Source organism: Podarcis filfolensis (genome assembly GCF_964270895.1).
Source record: "Podarcis filfolensis genome assembly, chromosome: 13".
Taxonomy (NCBI): domain Eukaryota; kingdom Metazoa; phylum Chordata; class Lepidosauria; order Squamata; family Lacertidae; genus Podarcis; species Podarcis filfolensis.
Window position 1 is genome coordinate 19,251,761 of NC_139615.1, and position 15,270 is coordinate 19,267,030.

Consider the following 15,270-nt stretch of genomic DNA (forward strand, 5'->3'; position numbering starts at 1 on the left):
TCTTAGAACCTTTGATGTGTGTGTGTGTATGCCAAGATGATTCAAACCAGAGTATCGCTGGGATCTTTCCAGCTGGGATCTTTCCAAGTTTTTGAGGGACAGTGTAAGCATAGCTTCTACATGCACCCCTTTTCCTTCCCCTATCTGTTATAAAATGATCCCAAATCCCCACTATAAAGGGGAAGGGTTTAGATTGGCCATGTTGCTCAATTTCATATACTTTGACTTGGAATATGAATCTCAGCAACTCACTGCACTTACACCAGTACACCTCAGTTTTTCTCTGACTTGGATTTTAATCTGAGCCAGGGAAGAATTCAACTCCCCTCCTCCTCGTCCCATTAGCTGGCTTCCATCGTCCTCCTCCAGCTTCTCACCTTGCTGAGGTTCTGGCAGATATTAACCATAGCTTCTGGTGCATGGCTTGCTGCATTTGAAGTACAAGATACCAGGAGTCAAGGGCAGGAAGGGGGAGAAATGGAGAGACTGGCACCCATCCTCTTCAGTCAGTAGTAGCAACACCTGAGCAAAGTCAGAGGATGCAGGTGGGAGGAAATCAGACCGCATTGCACTTCCAGGGATGTCAGTTTCAGGGCAATGGCATCCACTTTTTTGTTCAGCTGGATGATGGAGGTTTCTCTTCGTCCCATTTGCCTGGGGATTTCTCGCACGGTTCCCTTTTTAAAGAACTTCTGGCATGAACACAGGCAAGTGTGGCTTCTGTGGTCCCCATGAAGGAATGCAGAATCCCTCACTTGGGGAAACCCAAAATCTGCGCTCCGTAAGTTGCATAACTGAAGACGGTAGCAGACGTGTACTTGGCTCTGATATGGGGGGATAATTCAGCTTTTCCAGAGAGGTGCATTTTTTTTCTGTTTTGCAAAGAAATGAATAAGAAGGGGGAGATGAAAAAGGTGTTGCTTAGCCCTTCAGTCAAACGTGATTTGCTAACTGGAAGGCAGGAGATGAATATAACACCTCCCCATGAATTTTTCTCTTTCGGGGAAAGAAGAAGCTTTCTCAGTTTCTCTTCCCCACCAGCCTCATTCACAAATGGTGGTGCTTTGGGGATGCAGAATGGAGGAAGTTTTGGGAGGTCATGGCACCCTTCATTTTCCTGCTTGAATAAGCATGATTTTCAAGACTGGAAACAAAAGCTTCCTGTTTTCATCCCTTCTGTTCCTAATGCAGTTCTTTTGTGTTCTAGACTCTTCTCCCATGTACAAAATGCACCCTAAATGTTCTCTTTTTTAAACTGGGAGAGGGCAAATTTTATTAGTTTAATATGTTATAAACCACTTTTGAAGGTTTCTTCCTTAAAAATATAAAGTGGTGTAGAAATTATTATTAATAATAATAATAATAATAATAATAATAATAATAATAATAATACAGAACTTGGCTTCGCAAGAGTGCAGCTTGGTGAGATTAGGCATGTGTCACGTATAGTTGTCCAGGGAATGAACTCCTCCAATGAAATAATCCCAGGGGATGGGGGGGGCAGTGTTAGTTGAGGGAATGTGATGCAAGTTTCTATAAAATGTAGGCACAGTGTGAAGAAAGTGGTTTAGGGAAAACCGCTCTCGGAATGACTCAGACCCGCAAGAGGGCAGCAGCAGCAGCCTCCAGTGAAACAGACAAGGGGACAGTTCAGGGCAGGCAAAAGGAAGCTCTTGTTTACATATTATGGGATTAATTTGTGGAATTCTCTTTCGGAAAGTAAAAGTGATGGCTGCAGGCGTAGGCAGCTGTTGATCTGGGGCCCGATCTGGTGGAACGCTCTGTCACAAGAGACTAGGGCCCTGCGGGACTTGACATCTTTCCGCAGGGCCTGCAAGACAGAGCTGTTCTACCCTCTCTCTCCTTCTGTAATCTTCATAGAACTCTAGCCCAATGGTTGCCATTAATTTGATTCTGAACTGATTTTAGAATGTATTTCAATGAATTGACTGTGATTTTATGTAAACTGTGCTATTTTTACTGTTGTTAGCCGCTCTGAGCCCGGCTTTGGCTGGGGAGGGCGGAGTATAAATAAAATATTATTATTATTATTATTATTGAAGGATATTAGACAGTTTCATGGAGGATGTCAGTGCTTCTGTGGTTTCCCAGGAACCGTTCAGGTTGCAGCAGCTACCTCTGCTTAAATATTTCCTTTGAAAAGAGAGGGCATTGCCTTCCATGGCAACCTCTCCTGAAAGTAGGAATAAATATATCCTAACAACATTCATTGAGGTCGTGTGGTTTTTTGTTTTTGTTTTGTTTTTTGTTTTTGTTTTTTTACTAAAACTGGGGTGGAGAATATTATTACTAATATCAGTACTACACTGTAAATACATGAATACAAGTCCTTAACGAAATGAAACAAGCTGTTACCTCCGTATGTGGTGCTGTTATGTAAAAAGAAACGGCCAACACACAAACACTTTAGTAGCAAGGGCATACGGTGAATTGGCCCGTTGTTCATGGATAAATAATGATATAGTAGAATAAGAGATCTGTCGAGTTGGAAGGGACCCAAAGTGCCATCTAGTCCAGCCCCCTGCAATGCAAACCCCTGCAATATGATTAGTGATCAATTAATTAATATTGTTATTGGTACTCTGTCTGTTTACCTGTACTTGAGCATGTGTTAAATGAACTGGACCAGCAGACATCCCGTTATCTGCCTTTCATCCATTCATTGTGTGCCCTTTTTCCACCCAGAAACTCATTCTCAAAGCGGCTTACAACCAAGAAACAGGGGATTAATTTCAAGCAATATGAAAACAATTTCACAAGAACGTAGGAAAACATAGCAACAATTTCATAACATAGCACAACAGTAGCAATTCCATAATAACATAGCAAAACAATAGCAAATATAATAACATACAGAAACCACATTCCAATACAATATAACAAGATTACTTAAGCAGTGGTCAAGTTGCTTGCGGGGTGAGAGGGAACCGGCAACAATAGCGTTCCACAATGGCGGCCTTTTCCCACTTCTGCTTTTTCCTTAGGGTGTGTTGATCAGGATACCGGTCTGATTCGGTGTGAGGATTCGAGTTTCGTTGCCATTTTTTATGTTCTCGATTTCTTCTTCATGGCCCACTTTCGGATTCGGGGGGGGGGGGAGAGAATCTCGTGTGGCGTTTATGAAAGCAGCCCAAGCAGAAACCGCGCTCTCTTTGGCAGATGTTGTATATGCATTTCCAGAATTTGTCTCGCCAAGGATTGCAAAATACAGTGCTGAGCCCAGAGTGTTTTGTCCCAATTTAGTCAAGGAATGTGGAGGAGCCTTTCTGTGAGACTCTCCATCTATGTGACCAGGCAAAGCAGAGAGAGAGAGAGAAGGTCGTATCCAATGCTAGTCCTGTTCAGACCCATTGAAACGAATCAGCATGATTAACTAAGGTTTATGAACTTCAGTGGGTCTGCTCAAGAACGCAACCCAGTGGGATCACCAGGCTGGTTCTAGGAGCATGGCAGAGCAGAAGCTAAAATGATGGCTCTTCATCTTCATCATGTTATTAACCCCCCTGCCTTATTACTTCAGCCTAGAGGAGAGGGTGACACAAGAAACCAGTCAGGTTTAGATTAGGGCTCATAAGAGCAAAATAAACTTATATTACTATATTACCATACTTCTCTAAAGTAAACTTGTTAAACTATCTACTGTAATAAAAGACCTGGAAGTCTCAGCACTGCGTCCCTGTCTGTATAATAAGTTCAAAAAGAAAGCAGCATGTGCTACAGCCCTACCTATCCCAAAACTCTCAGCTACTCTATAGTAACTCTAGGGTTGCCTGGTATTTCCCAGACGTAGCCTGAGTACTGCAGCTGGAAGCAGTACCTGGGCGGAAATCACCGAAAATCCAGATGTTTGGCAACCGAAGTGTAGATTTTGGTGTGTGTCCTTAAAAATAGCTCAAACTTTGTTTATTCAGATCCTGCCAAAAAGCTCAACAACTTTGGCAAAACAACAACAACAACCCCTAAGTAGCTCATCAAATAGAACACCATATAGAACACCATCTCCATTTGATCTATGTGAGTTGGTGGTTCTGCTTTATCACCATTGTTTAGTATAAAGGTAAAGGGACCCCTGACCATTAGGTCCAGTCATGACCGACTCTGGGGTTGCAGCGCTCATCTCGCTTTATTGGCCGAGGGAGCCGGCGTACAGCTTCCGGGTCATGTGGCCAGCATGACTGAGGTGCTTCTGGGCGAACCAGAGCAGCGCACGGAAACGCCATTTACCTTCCCGCCGGAGCGGTACCTATTTATCTACTTGCACTTTGACGTGCTTTCGAACTGCTAGGTTGGCAGGAGCAGGGACCGAGCAACGGGAGCTCACCCCGTCGCGGGGATTCGAACCGCCGACCTTCTGATCGGCAAGTCCTAGGCTCCGTGGTTTAACCCACAGCGCCACCCGTGTCCCTATTGTTTAGTATACTTTGATATTAAGAGACACCAGGAATGATAGCTATTAGCAGCTTGAGAAAGAAAAGAGAGTAACTTCCTGAATCAGCACCACAGAATGATGTTCCTTATGCATATAGCCTAGTGTCCATTTGTCAGAGAAACCTAAAACTATTAGCCTTTAAAGTACCACAATCCACATATATAAATCGGGAGGCGAGAGCGGAGCTACACGTCTACCTTCCTACTTTGCCACATGTGTGAATGCGCCCCCTCAGGAAAGTAAGGATACTGCAAAACATTTTGTAGCTGGGGCAACCAATGGCTCTTTAGCATAGAAAGCTGTGTAGCTGAAAACATTGAGGATGACAGCTGCAATGGCAACTGGTTTGAGAACAGACAGAAAGACCAAATAAGTCTTATCCCAAGGAGACACAGGGAATTTCTCCAATTCCTGCCAGCAATGCAACCTCCTTTTCATCAATGATGCATGAATGTACCACTATGTAGTTTGAAATTATCTGTTACTGACAGTCTTTAAACCACTAGGGTTAATTCAACAATTTAAGGGGGAAATCAGTCTTCTCCTTGTCAGGAACTTGGGGCCTCTTGAGCAGCAGGTGTTCAGAATCATAAACAAGCTGTAACTCCCTTTCAATTTTTATTTTTAAAAAATCTATTTGTACTACAAGCAACTCCCCATTTACGCGGGGGTTATGTTCGGGGACTTCATGCGTGCCAGTGAAATGCACATAAATGGGAAGCACCTAGTGGCTTGTGAGGAGACCCTCCCTGGAACCCGAAGAGGACATTTTTGGACTCCAGGGAGGGTCTCCTCGTAAGCCACGAGGACTCTCCAAACTTAATTAAGTTTATAATACCGGCAGCTCAACAGGTAATAGTGAAGAATTCAAAGATGGCTGGCTGCTTTAATCCCAAATCAGTGGTATTGGGAATTATGGCAAAGAGCAATTGTTGGAACACAACATTCATTCAATCAAGGGCATGGCAAATAATTTAGATTTTTACATGTTCTGGCATGGCTTCATAACCTACTAAATGTGAGGAACCTCTCAGATGTTGCTAAACTGCTGCTTCCATCAGCCTTGTCCACTGACCATGCTCGCTGGGGGTGATGGGATTTGTAGTTCAACATCTAGCAGGACAAATGTTCCCCACACCTGACCTACACAAGGGAGAAAGGGCTATCAAATCCCTTCTAAAACCTTTATTTGACTGCGGAAGTCCATCTGGAAGAGTAACTGCCTATCTGCACAGTGCGGACACAAATTGTACAGAAAGGATGTCAGACAAAGGCAAGATGGGAAAGAGAAATGAACACAGAACTTAAAACTATTGCTATATATTGCTGTGTAAAAGCCTCTAAACCAGGCATAGGCAAACTTGGCCCTCCAGATGTTTTGAGACTACAATTCCCATCATCCCTGACCACTGGTCCTGTTAGTTAGGGATGATGAGAGTTGTAGTCCCAAAACATCTGGAGGGCCGAGTTTGCCTATGCCTGCTGTAAGCAACAGCTTGCAGCTTTCTGTTCTCTTTGGTTTGGTGTTCATTTTTATTACTCTAATAAAAAAAAATGTGTTTATACAAAAATCTGGGAGTTATAATTTTCCCCTTGAGAGAACTAAAGGCTTATAATAACAAGTGATTTCAAAATTACGCAGTGACTAATTCATAAATCACTGTCACAAAAAGCTTGTAAAATTGCTGGCAGGAACCCTTTGGGATTCTCTCCTCTCTCTTATCCCACTTTAACAGTCATGGTTTCCCACCCTTCAAAAAACAACAATAAATCCTGGAACTGTAGTTTTGTGAAGGGTCTTCTAGCAATTCTGAGCACCCTGAACAAACTACAGTTCCCACGATTCTTCACGGAAAGCCATGATTGTTAAAATGATACAAGTGTGTGCTTTAGCCCAGGTTTCCTTTACTGCTGCCTGGTAAGGAAAATGCTATGATTTTCCCATGAATGTAGCTGTCATTATTCTGAAGCAAGAGCCGTCTGCAATGTTCAGGCATTGAATCCCCAACTACTTTTACATGGAATGAAAAGGAGCACACATATATCTGTGGGACTGTATGTTTCTGGAGGGGATGGTGTTTCCCCAATAGTGCAGTGTCTGGGTTTTTGGTTTTGTATATTTTCTGACAGATGGCTAAGTGGAGACAGCTGGTAACATGCAGTTGAAAGTCATTGCCCCAGATTTCTTCCTTTTCTACTCTTTTCCCACACAAGATCTGAAAAGTTACATTATCCCTCAAATGTCGATGCGCATTCTGCACAGTCCATTCTCTTCTGTGGCACACCTGAAGTATTCCAACATGTTGTGGATATCTCCCAGTAGTCCTCTGGGACCCAAATGGGACAAAAAGTGTGCAATTTAGAACTTCAGACTCTTAACACCAGCCAGAAGATTTTGGAGCTGTAGCCAACAAAAGAAATTTCAGGCACTTTTGTATAGAACCCAAGGACAATGGGGTTATTGCATTATTTAAAAAAAACAAAAACCAGATATTACATAATCCTTGGTGTGTTACCAATGAACCCATATTTTAAAATGTGTTTCCAGTTTGCCTCATAGCCTATATGGGACCTTTGAAATCTTGCCTCCAATATTTATTTTGGTGCCGGCCAGTACCATGGTACAGTCAGGAAATAGTTGCAGAGGCAATACAGGGCACAGTTATTAACTGAACAAAGCAACAACTGCATTAGCAGGTCTCATCCAGGCTACAATGAACTAACCTCCCAGGCTCTAGTCATGTGACCAGAATTCTCTAGGAGTTTGTCTTAAAGTGCCAGTCACCTTTGCAACAAATGGCGTCCATCTCTTCTCTATCAGGTGCTAGACACTTCGGACGTCCCTGGTGGAGTGGTGAACATCATCTCTGGCAACCGGGACCATTTGAGCCGGGCCTTAGCCGAACACCAAGATGTGCAAGCTGTGTGGTACTTTGGCTCTAAGGAGGTAAGTATCCCTTGCAAATACTGCAGCAATCTAATGCAGTGTCCCTGGGAGGAAAAATGCAGAATATGCTACCAGGACAGAGCTGAGCTACCTGAGAATCTCTGCTTTCATTCTGTATAAATAAAGCAAGTTCCAGTTCCTTACATATGCAATAGTACACCTTCTTCTCTCAGGGAAATGAAGCCATCATCAAGGCTGTACAGTGGTACCTCAGGTTAAGAACTTAATTCATTCTGGAGGTCCATTCTTAACCGGAAACTGTTCTTAACCTGAGGTAGCACTTTAGCTAATGGGGCCTCCCGCTGCCACCGCACAATTTCTGATCTCATCCTGAAGCAAAGTTCTTAACCCGAGGTACTATTTCTGGGTTAGCAGAGTCTGTAACCTGAAGCGTCTATAACCTGAAGTGTCTGTAACCCGAGGTACCACTGTATGTACTTATTTCTGCACCATGAAGAGGTGAATTCTGTGACCTGTGTAAAAGCACACATGCATGGTTTCTCACGTTGCATGAAGCTCTGCATTTTTAGTATGAAAGAGCAATATCGGAGTGGTATTAGCACATGTTCAATCGCTGGCATCTACTGGGTTAGAAAACACCCCCTACCTTGCACAGCTGTTGCCAGTCTGTGTAGACATTGCTGAGCTAGATGGACTTGGTATCCTGTGGCCTCACAATGCAACACGCAAACAAGACTTTGCAAAGTATAAAGGTAGAATAGCCACAGCAGCAAACACACAGAAAAACTAAGCAGCTGCTCTGTGATCCCCTAGCTGGCCAGTTAGCTCAGTTGGTTAGAGCATGGTGCTGATAACCCCAAGGTTGCAGGTTCGATCCCTGTATAGAACAGTTGCATATTCCTGCATTTCAGGACTAGATGTTCCTCAGGGTCCCCTCCCAACTCTAGGATTCTATGGTTACCAACTTCATTAATGGTAGCATTGAAGAAGGTCTCCAGCGCTCACCAACACTGGGGCAAGGTGCAAATCAATAGGAAATTAGTTCCAAAGTTCTGGGGCCACCACCGAGAAGGCCCAGTTTTGTGTGTGCAGGTCAACCTAACCGATATTTTGAGGCGGAAACTCAAGGCCCACCAAAGCAGAACTTAGGCTGGTGCAGGACTTTATGAGTGAAAATGGTCCTTTAAATAACTTTGCCCCAAGCTCTTTAGGACTCTGAACCTTTAAAGGAAGCTTTGCCCACAGCCGGCACAGCTTCAGAGTTATGCTTCAGACATATGGCTTCCCCCAGCATCCAGCAGGCCGAATTTTGTGCCTGCTGCAATTTACAGCCCTTCAGAGCTGAGCCCGTTTGAAAATACTGGTATACACAAAGTAGAAAAGTCAGGGGTTATCTTGGAGTGAATGTTTTGAATAATTTTCTATATATAGCTGACAGACAATGAATTGGAAGTTACCCCTTCCTTTTTCCCATTTGTTTTTGCTTTGTATATTCTATTTCCTTATTTTATTTCCCTTTTCACAAGTTTTAAACCTTTTCTTCCCCTTTCTTTATCCTTACTTGTTTTTAAGCATTGGAGAAGGATATTTTGTACTAAACTGTGTGTGTGTGGACTTAATAAACTTACAATAATAATAGAGCCAGCCCCAGGTGAAGTCCATTCCAGTAGCCTAGTTTTGGAGCTAACCAGTCTGGTACAGCCACCTTCTGCTCCAGCTGAAATGGTCTGACTGACCCCCAAAGGGTCACTCCTCCATTGTCTTCTGAGACAGACATACGCCAACAAAAACAGGGCACGGATGACTAAGAGCAAGTCCAACTGCTCCAGGCAGGGTTGTGACTGGTGTACAAGCTTGAGCTCGTAGAAAGTGTTCCTGCCTATAGCTGCTACCTGCGACTCACTAGATGAGGATGAATCCAGGAGTTCCTCCCAAGCTACCAGGCAGATTAATTTTCAGCTTCTCTTCCTACCTATTAGTATACTGGCACATCTCAACCTCCATCAGTAGCTGTGTGCACATCATACATTTAAAGCACATTTCCCCTCCCTCCAGGAACTGTAGTTTGTTCAGGGTGCTGGGAATTGTAGCTCTGTGAGAAGTAAACTACAGTTCCCAGGATTTGGGGGGGGGTATATGCTTCAGATGTATGGTTAGTATGCAACCAGTGTTTCTCATCTGTAGAAAGTCTGAGAACGGATTGTCTGCTTCCGAGAAATCTGCTGCTTCTGCATTCCTGTCTCAATACACAGAAGTGTGTCAGGGGAAAATTTAGCAGGGCTACAGGACTCTCTGAAATGGGCTTTTTTTTTATTGAAGCCAGAGCCCATTAAGTGGTCTCGGCTCAACCTGAAAAGCAATTTTATTCTGCCCACCAATGGCCCCTATAGGTAAAGGTAAAGGACCCCTGACCATTAGGTCCAGTTGTGGCCGACTCTGGGGTTGCGGCGCTCATCTCGCTTTACTGGCCGAGGGAGCCGGCGTACAGCTTCCAGGTCATGTGGCCAGCATGACTAAACCGCTTCTGGCGAGCCATAGCAGCGCACGGAAACGCTGTTTACCTTCCCGCTGGAGCGGTACCTATTTATCTACTTGCACTTTGACATGCTTTCGAACTGCTAGGTTGGCAGGAGCAGGGACCGAGCAATGGGAGCTCACCCTGTCACGGGGATTCGAACCGCCAACCTTCTGATCGTGTCCCCCAATGGCCGCTACCTAGGTTTAATTAAGGTGCAGCCAAGAGAGAGAGAGAGAGAGATTACTGCCTGCAGGCTTCGCATGAAAGGGAAGAAAAAGAAGGTTATGTAACATTGCTTAATGATTTTTTTAGGTTTTTGTGGAGTAATGCCCAAGCCCAGCCCTTGATAATAGTGAGGCCTTTATAGGGAGGTAGTGCATTGCCTTTATTATTCAAGCCTGGCAATCAACTGTGTTTGGGTGAGATAATGGTTCTGGAGAATTCAAATATCTCTAAGAGCAGTAACAACTTTGTATTCTCCAGAACCATCCCTATTCTCTCAGGAGCAGTCTGGAGGCCAAAAGTACATTTTACCTCACCCGAACGCAGTTTGTCATGGTTTCCTCAGGGAGAAAACCAACAGTGATGGACAAACGTCTCTGAAAGACACCATGCCTGCCGCTACGGGTGTTACACTGAGATCCTCTGACGGGGCACTTGTGGTGGTTCCCCATTCCCCTGAGGTTTGGCTTTAGTGTGGCAGGCCTTGTCCTGTGGAACTCCCAGCCTGTATTGGTTTGGCAGAAACCACCCCCTTCCTCCTTTTATACATCTTCTGAAAACTGTACTGTTTAGACAGGCCTTCACAATCTGAATTTTTCTTTTGACCAACCAGTATTTCCTGATGTTTCTATTTTGTTTTATAGATGTTTATGAACTGATTCTTTGGATTTTTTTATGTTCTGTGAATCACCTTGATATATATACAATGAAAGCACAGATTATAAAATTTCACATTAATAAATATTTTTTATCATTTATTAGACATTATTAGTCGCTTGTTACCTTAAAGGTCACCAAGTGATTTACGTTTAATAATACAGTGGTACCTCAGGTTACATATGCTTCGGGTTACATACGCTTCAGGTTACAGACTCTGCTAACCCAGAAATAGTGCTTCAGGTTAAGAACTTTGCTTCAGGATAAGAACAGAAATCGGGCTCTGGCGATGCAACAGCAGCAGGAGGCCCCATTAGCTAAAGTGGTGCTTCAGGTTAAGAACAGTTTCAGATTGAGAACAGACCTCCGGAATGAATTAAATACTTAACCTGAGGTACCACTGTACCTGAATAGGCCTAAGGCCAGCAGCACACAGCAGTCTTGACCCCCATGACCGCAATGGGGCACACTGCTGATGCTATGGGCCCCATTTAGGGGTTTGTGACCCTCACCAGGTAGATCACTGTTCAAGGGCATACTCTCAGCTCATAGGGCATGATGCTGAGGCCTGTCAAGACAGCGGGACTGAGCACATACATGAGAATATTTCCCAGAAGCCTCTGCAGTGGGCATGAGTTCCACATGATAGATAAGTCAATTGGGGGCAGAAATGACCCCTGAAGATCAAGAACTTTTTAAAAAAAAACACCTCTGCCCGAGATCAGTGAAAGTACCCCTTAACTTGGAAGAGTTCCAATTCCTCTGCTTTATTTTGTTTTTATTTCCTCTTCCGCCTAGGGTTCTGCACTTGTTGAATGGGCCTCGGCTGGGAACCTGAAGAGGACCTGGGTGAATTATGGAGCGGAGGAGCGTTGCTGGGCTGACCCACGAGAGGGGGCTGGGGAAGAGTTTCTCTACCAGGCCACGCAGTGTAAAAGCGTTTGGATGCCCATGGGCGATATATTTGCCAACTGAGCCTCTGGGGCTGAACTGAAAAGCAATCAGGGTTGGGAAACATTGAGATTGAGAATAAAGATCGTTTGGTAGTTTTTTATATATAAGAAAACCCCTCTGCTGTGGAAATGTTTCTATATTTATAGCTGGTTGAATCTGTTCCTTATCCAGGAGAATCCATGGCTGCCATCTTCCCTGGTCCCATTCACAAAGCTCCACTCCCTTCCAATGAAACCAGCCCCCTGCCCTGCCATGTAGGGATTAGATCAAGGGTTCGGAACTGGATGTGGGCCAAATCCTTATCTCCCCTCCGCCAAGCCCTGCAGACTAGGCAGGGGTGCTCACCTGTCAGCCATGAATATCACAGAGACATCAGGCAACTCATTTTTGCTCCATGTAATTCTCTGAAGCCCTGACAATCAGGTGACAGGCAGGTTGGTGTGGCTTGGCCAAAAGAGCTTTGCAGGCCAGAGGTCCCCCCCCCCGCACTAGTTAAACCAGGATGGGGAACCTGCGGCACTCCAGATGTTGCTAGACCAGCATGGCTGATGGACAGCGAGGATGGGAGTTGTAGTACTGCATCTGGAAGGCCACAGGTTCCCCAACCAAGTTAGGCAGACCACTCTTTATTTCCGCTGGGTGTGTGGCGCTGTGGGTTAAACCACAGAGCCTAGGGCTTGCTGATCAGAAGGTCGGCGGTTCGAATCCCCATGACGGGGTGAGCTCCCTTTGCTCGGTCCCTGGTCCTGCCAACCTAGCAGTTTGAAAGCATGTCAAAGTGCAAGTAGATAAATAAATAGGTACCCCTCCTGTGGGAAGGTAAACGGCGTTTCCGTGCGCTGCTCTGGTTCGCCAGAAGCGGCTTAGTCATGCTGGCCACATGACCCGGAAGCTGTACGCCGGCTCCCTTGGCCAGTAAAGCAAGATGAGCGCCGCAACCCCAGAGTCGGTCACGACTGGACCTAATGGTCAGGGGTCCCTTTACCTTTACTCCCCTCACAGAGCTTCAGTTCCCCGAGTGGTTGAACAGCCAATCCCTCTCCACAAGGAACATTGCGGGAGCAGCCCATCTGCCCATCACCTGACATCATTGTGATGTCAAGGGATGCTGCACTTGGAAGCCCCACTTGCTGGGACTTCAAAGCGCAGAGAGCAGCGCTGTCGCAAAGCTCACAAACAACCGCACCTTTAACCTTCTGGTTTTTCAGAGGTCGAAAGGAGCAGTACAACGGTGTTTCAGAGCATTGGATAGAGAACTGTTCTCCCCACCCCATCGCTCCTTGAAGAAGGCACTGTCCCACTGCCCATTGTTTTTCGTATTCTCAAATTGCCAGCCTAAAAGGAAAACAGAGAACCAAACTTGGGCTGGGAAAATGAAAAAAGGGGCGGGGGGGATTGCCAGATCATTCTCCCCCCGGGCCAGGATTTAAGGGCTCCTTGGTATGGGTGGGAAACCCCCGTCATGCCAGCTGTTGTCCAACTCCATCTCCTCCTTTGGCATGGCACTGCTGACAGCCTGGGGCTCATTCTGTTCATGTTCTCATTTGCAGAGTCCCTGATCAATTTTGGAACCTGACTGGGGAAAAACAACAACACCCCGCTGTTGAGGTTTTCTGATGCTTTACCATTTGGGGTGGGAGATGGTAGCGATGTGATATTAATCAGAAGCAGCTGTGGTATTTCAAACACTTGCTCTGAAGAGATAAAGGTCAGAAGGATGGTGGGTTGAGCTGGGGGAAAACAGTTCTGAGAGGCGTTCTCTCTTAGTCAGAAATGGAAAGTCACTTGTCCTTTTCTGCAGCCTGTGTTGAGGTCTCCCGCAAAGGTTTGGTGAGGCGATTGAGAGAGAGAAAGAGAGAGGCGTCGTGCAGTGGTTAGGCCATTGGGCTTAAAGGTGAGAGGCCTGGGTGTATATCTCCCACTCAGCCATGAAACTCATTGGAACATCATACGCAAGTTGTCTGACCTACTGCGGTTGGAGGGAGGCAGTAATTCTGCTGAAGATCAGTTGCTGGAAACCACAGGAGGGGAGGGTGCTTTTGGGTCCCACTTGCGGGTTTCCCCAGGCATCTGGTTGGCGACTGTGGGGATAGGATGTGGGGCTAGATTGGTTACTTGCCTGATCCAGCAGCCTCTTCTTATGTTTGTTACGATGGGGTTCTTGTGGGGATAAGACTGGACACACAATGATACAGTCCATGAGTTCCTTAGAGGGAGGGTGAGATACAAACTGTCATGTAAGTAATTGAATCTAGCACAACTGTTAGAAACTTGGATGCCTAAGGTTGGAAAAGCATCCAGTTTTGAAGACCGGAGGGATCCTACACTCAACTGTTGCTGCATCTGACCTTAATAGATTGGAGAACTAAGCCAAAACATATCAAAATAAATTTCAACATGGACAAAAGCAAAGTTATACACTTAATCAGGAAGAACCAGATGCATAGATAATAATAATTTATTATTTGTGCCCCGCCCATTTGGCTGGGTTTCCCCAGCCACTCTGGGCAGCTTCCAACAAAGATTAAAAATACATTAAAATGTCACACATAAAAAACTTCCCTAAACAGGGCTGCCTTCAGATGTCTTCTAAATGTCAGGTAGTTGTTTATCTCTTTGACATCTGCTGGGAGGGCATTCCACAGGGCAGGCGCCACTACCGGGAAAACCCTCTGCCTAGTTCCCTGTAGCTTTGCTTCTCGCAGGGAGGGAACCGCCAGAAGGCCCTTGGCGCTGGGCCAACACCCGGTTTGCCAGTAGTACATGTAAAAAGGATCTAGGGGGTCTTAACATGACTCAGTGATGTGATGCAGCGGCAAAAAAAAAAAAGCTAATGTTCTTCTAGGCTGCATCAGCAAAGGTGTCCACATCAAGGAAATAATAGTCCCACTCTATTCTGCCTTGGTCAGACCACACCTGGAGTGCTGTGTCCAGTTCTGGGTGCCACAATTTAAGAAGGATGTTGACAAGCTGGGACATGTGCAAGGGAGGGCAACCAAGATGATAAAGGGTCTGGAAACCAAGCCTGTTGAGGAACAGTTGAGAGAATTGGGTATGTTTTAGCCTGGGGGAAAAGGAGACTGAGAGGAAATATGATGGGCTCCTTCAAATATCTGAAGAACTAGTCACATGGAGGATGGAACAAGCTTGTTTTCTCCTGCTCCAGAAGCTAGGACTCAAATCGATGACATCAGTTTACAAGAAGGGAGATTCCAACTAAACATCAGGAAGAACTTTCTGACAGTAAGAGCTGTTTGACAGTGGAACAGACTCCCACAAGAGGCGGTGGATTCTTTTTCCTTGGAGGTTTTAAAGCAGAGCTTGGTTTGGGATTTAGTTTGAGGTTTTAAAGCAGAGCTTGGTTTGGGATTTTCTGACTGTTGGAGCTGGCCCTGCATGGTTTTGTGGTTTTTCAGACGTCCACCCTGGGGCAGCAGCTGGGGAGGGGTAACTGAGGGGCCCTGCCCCACCCCCATTTTTTTCAAGGAGATCCTGCAGCAATGTGAGCCTGCCTCCACCTCACCCTGTCCTGAAGGGCAGGAGCAGTTTATGCCACTCACC

The 15,270-nt window shown here is 45.4% G+C and overlaps 1 protein-coding gene and 1 long non-coding RNA gene across 3 annotated transcripts in view; one reads left to right on the plus strand and one right to left on the minus strand.

Moving 5' to 3' along the window:
• Positions 1 to 11,821, plus strand: part of ALDH16A1 (aldehyde dehydrogenase 16 family member A1) — a 48,597-nt gene extending 36,776 nt beyond the window's left edge. For both annotated transcript variants that reach the window (XR_014540725.1, XM_083580183.1), the window contains 2 exons: positions 7,272 to 7,397; positions 11,554 to 11,821. Coding sequence is in view for 1 of the 2 variants with exons in the window: in XM_083580183.1 (XP_083436309.1) it covers positions 7,272 to 7,397; positions 11,554 to 11,730 (303 nt within the window). In the remaining variant the exon portion in view is untranslated. The remainder of the gene's footprint in view (positions 1 to 7,271; positions 7,398 to 11,553) is intronic.
• LOC310746566 overlaps positions 7,316 to 15,270 on the minus strand; it is a 49,401-nt gene continuing 41,446 nt past the window's right edge. Inside the window, exon 4 of the long non-coding RNA XR_014540749.1 lies at positions 7,316 to 7,441. This is a non-coding gene — a long non-coding RNA (uncharacterized lncRNA). The remainder of the gene's footprint in view (positions 7,442 to 15,270) is intronic.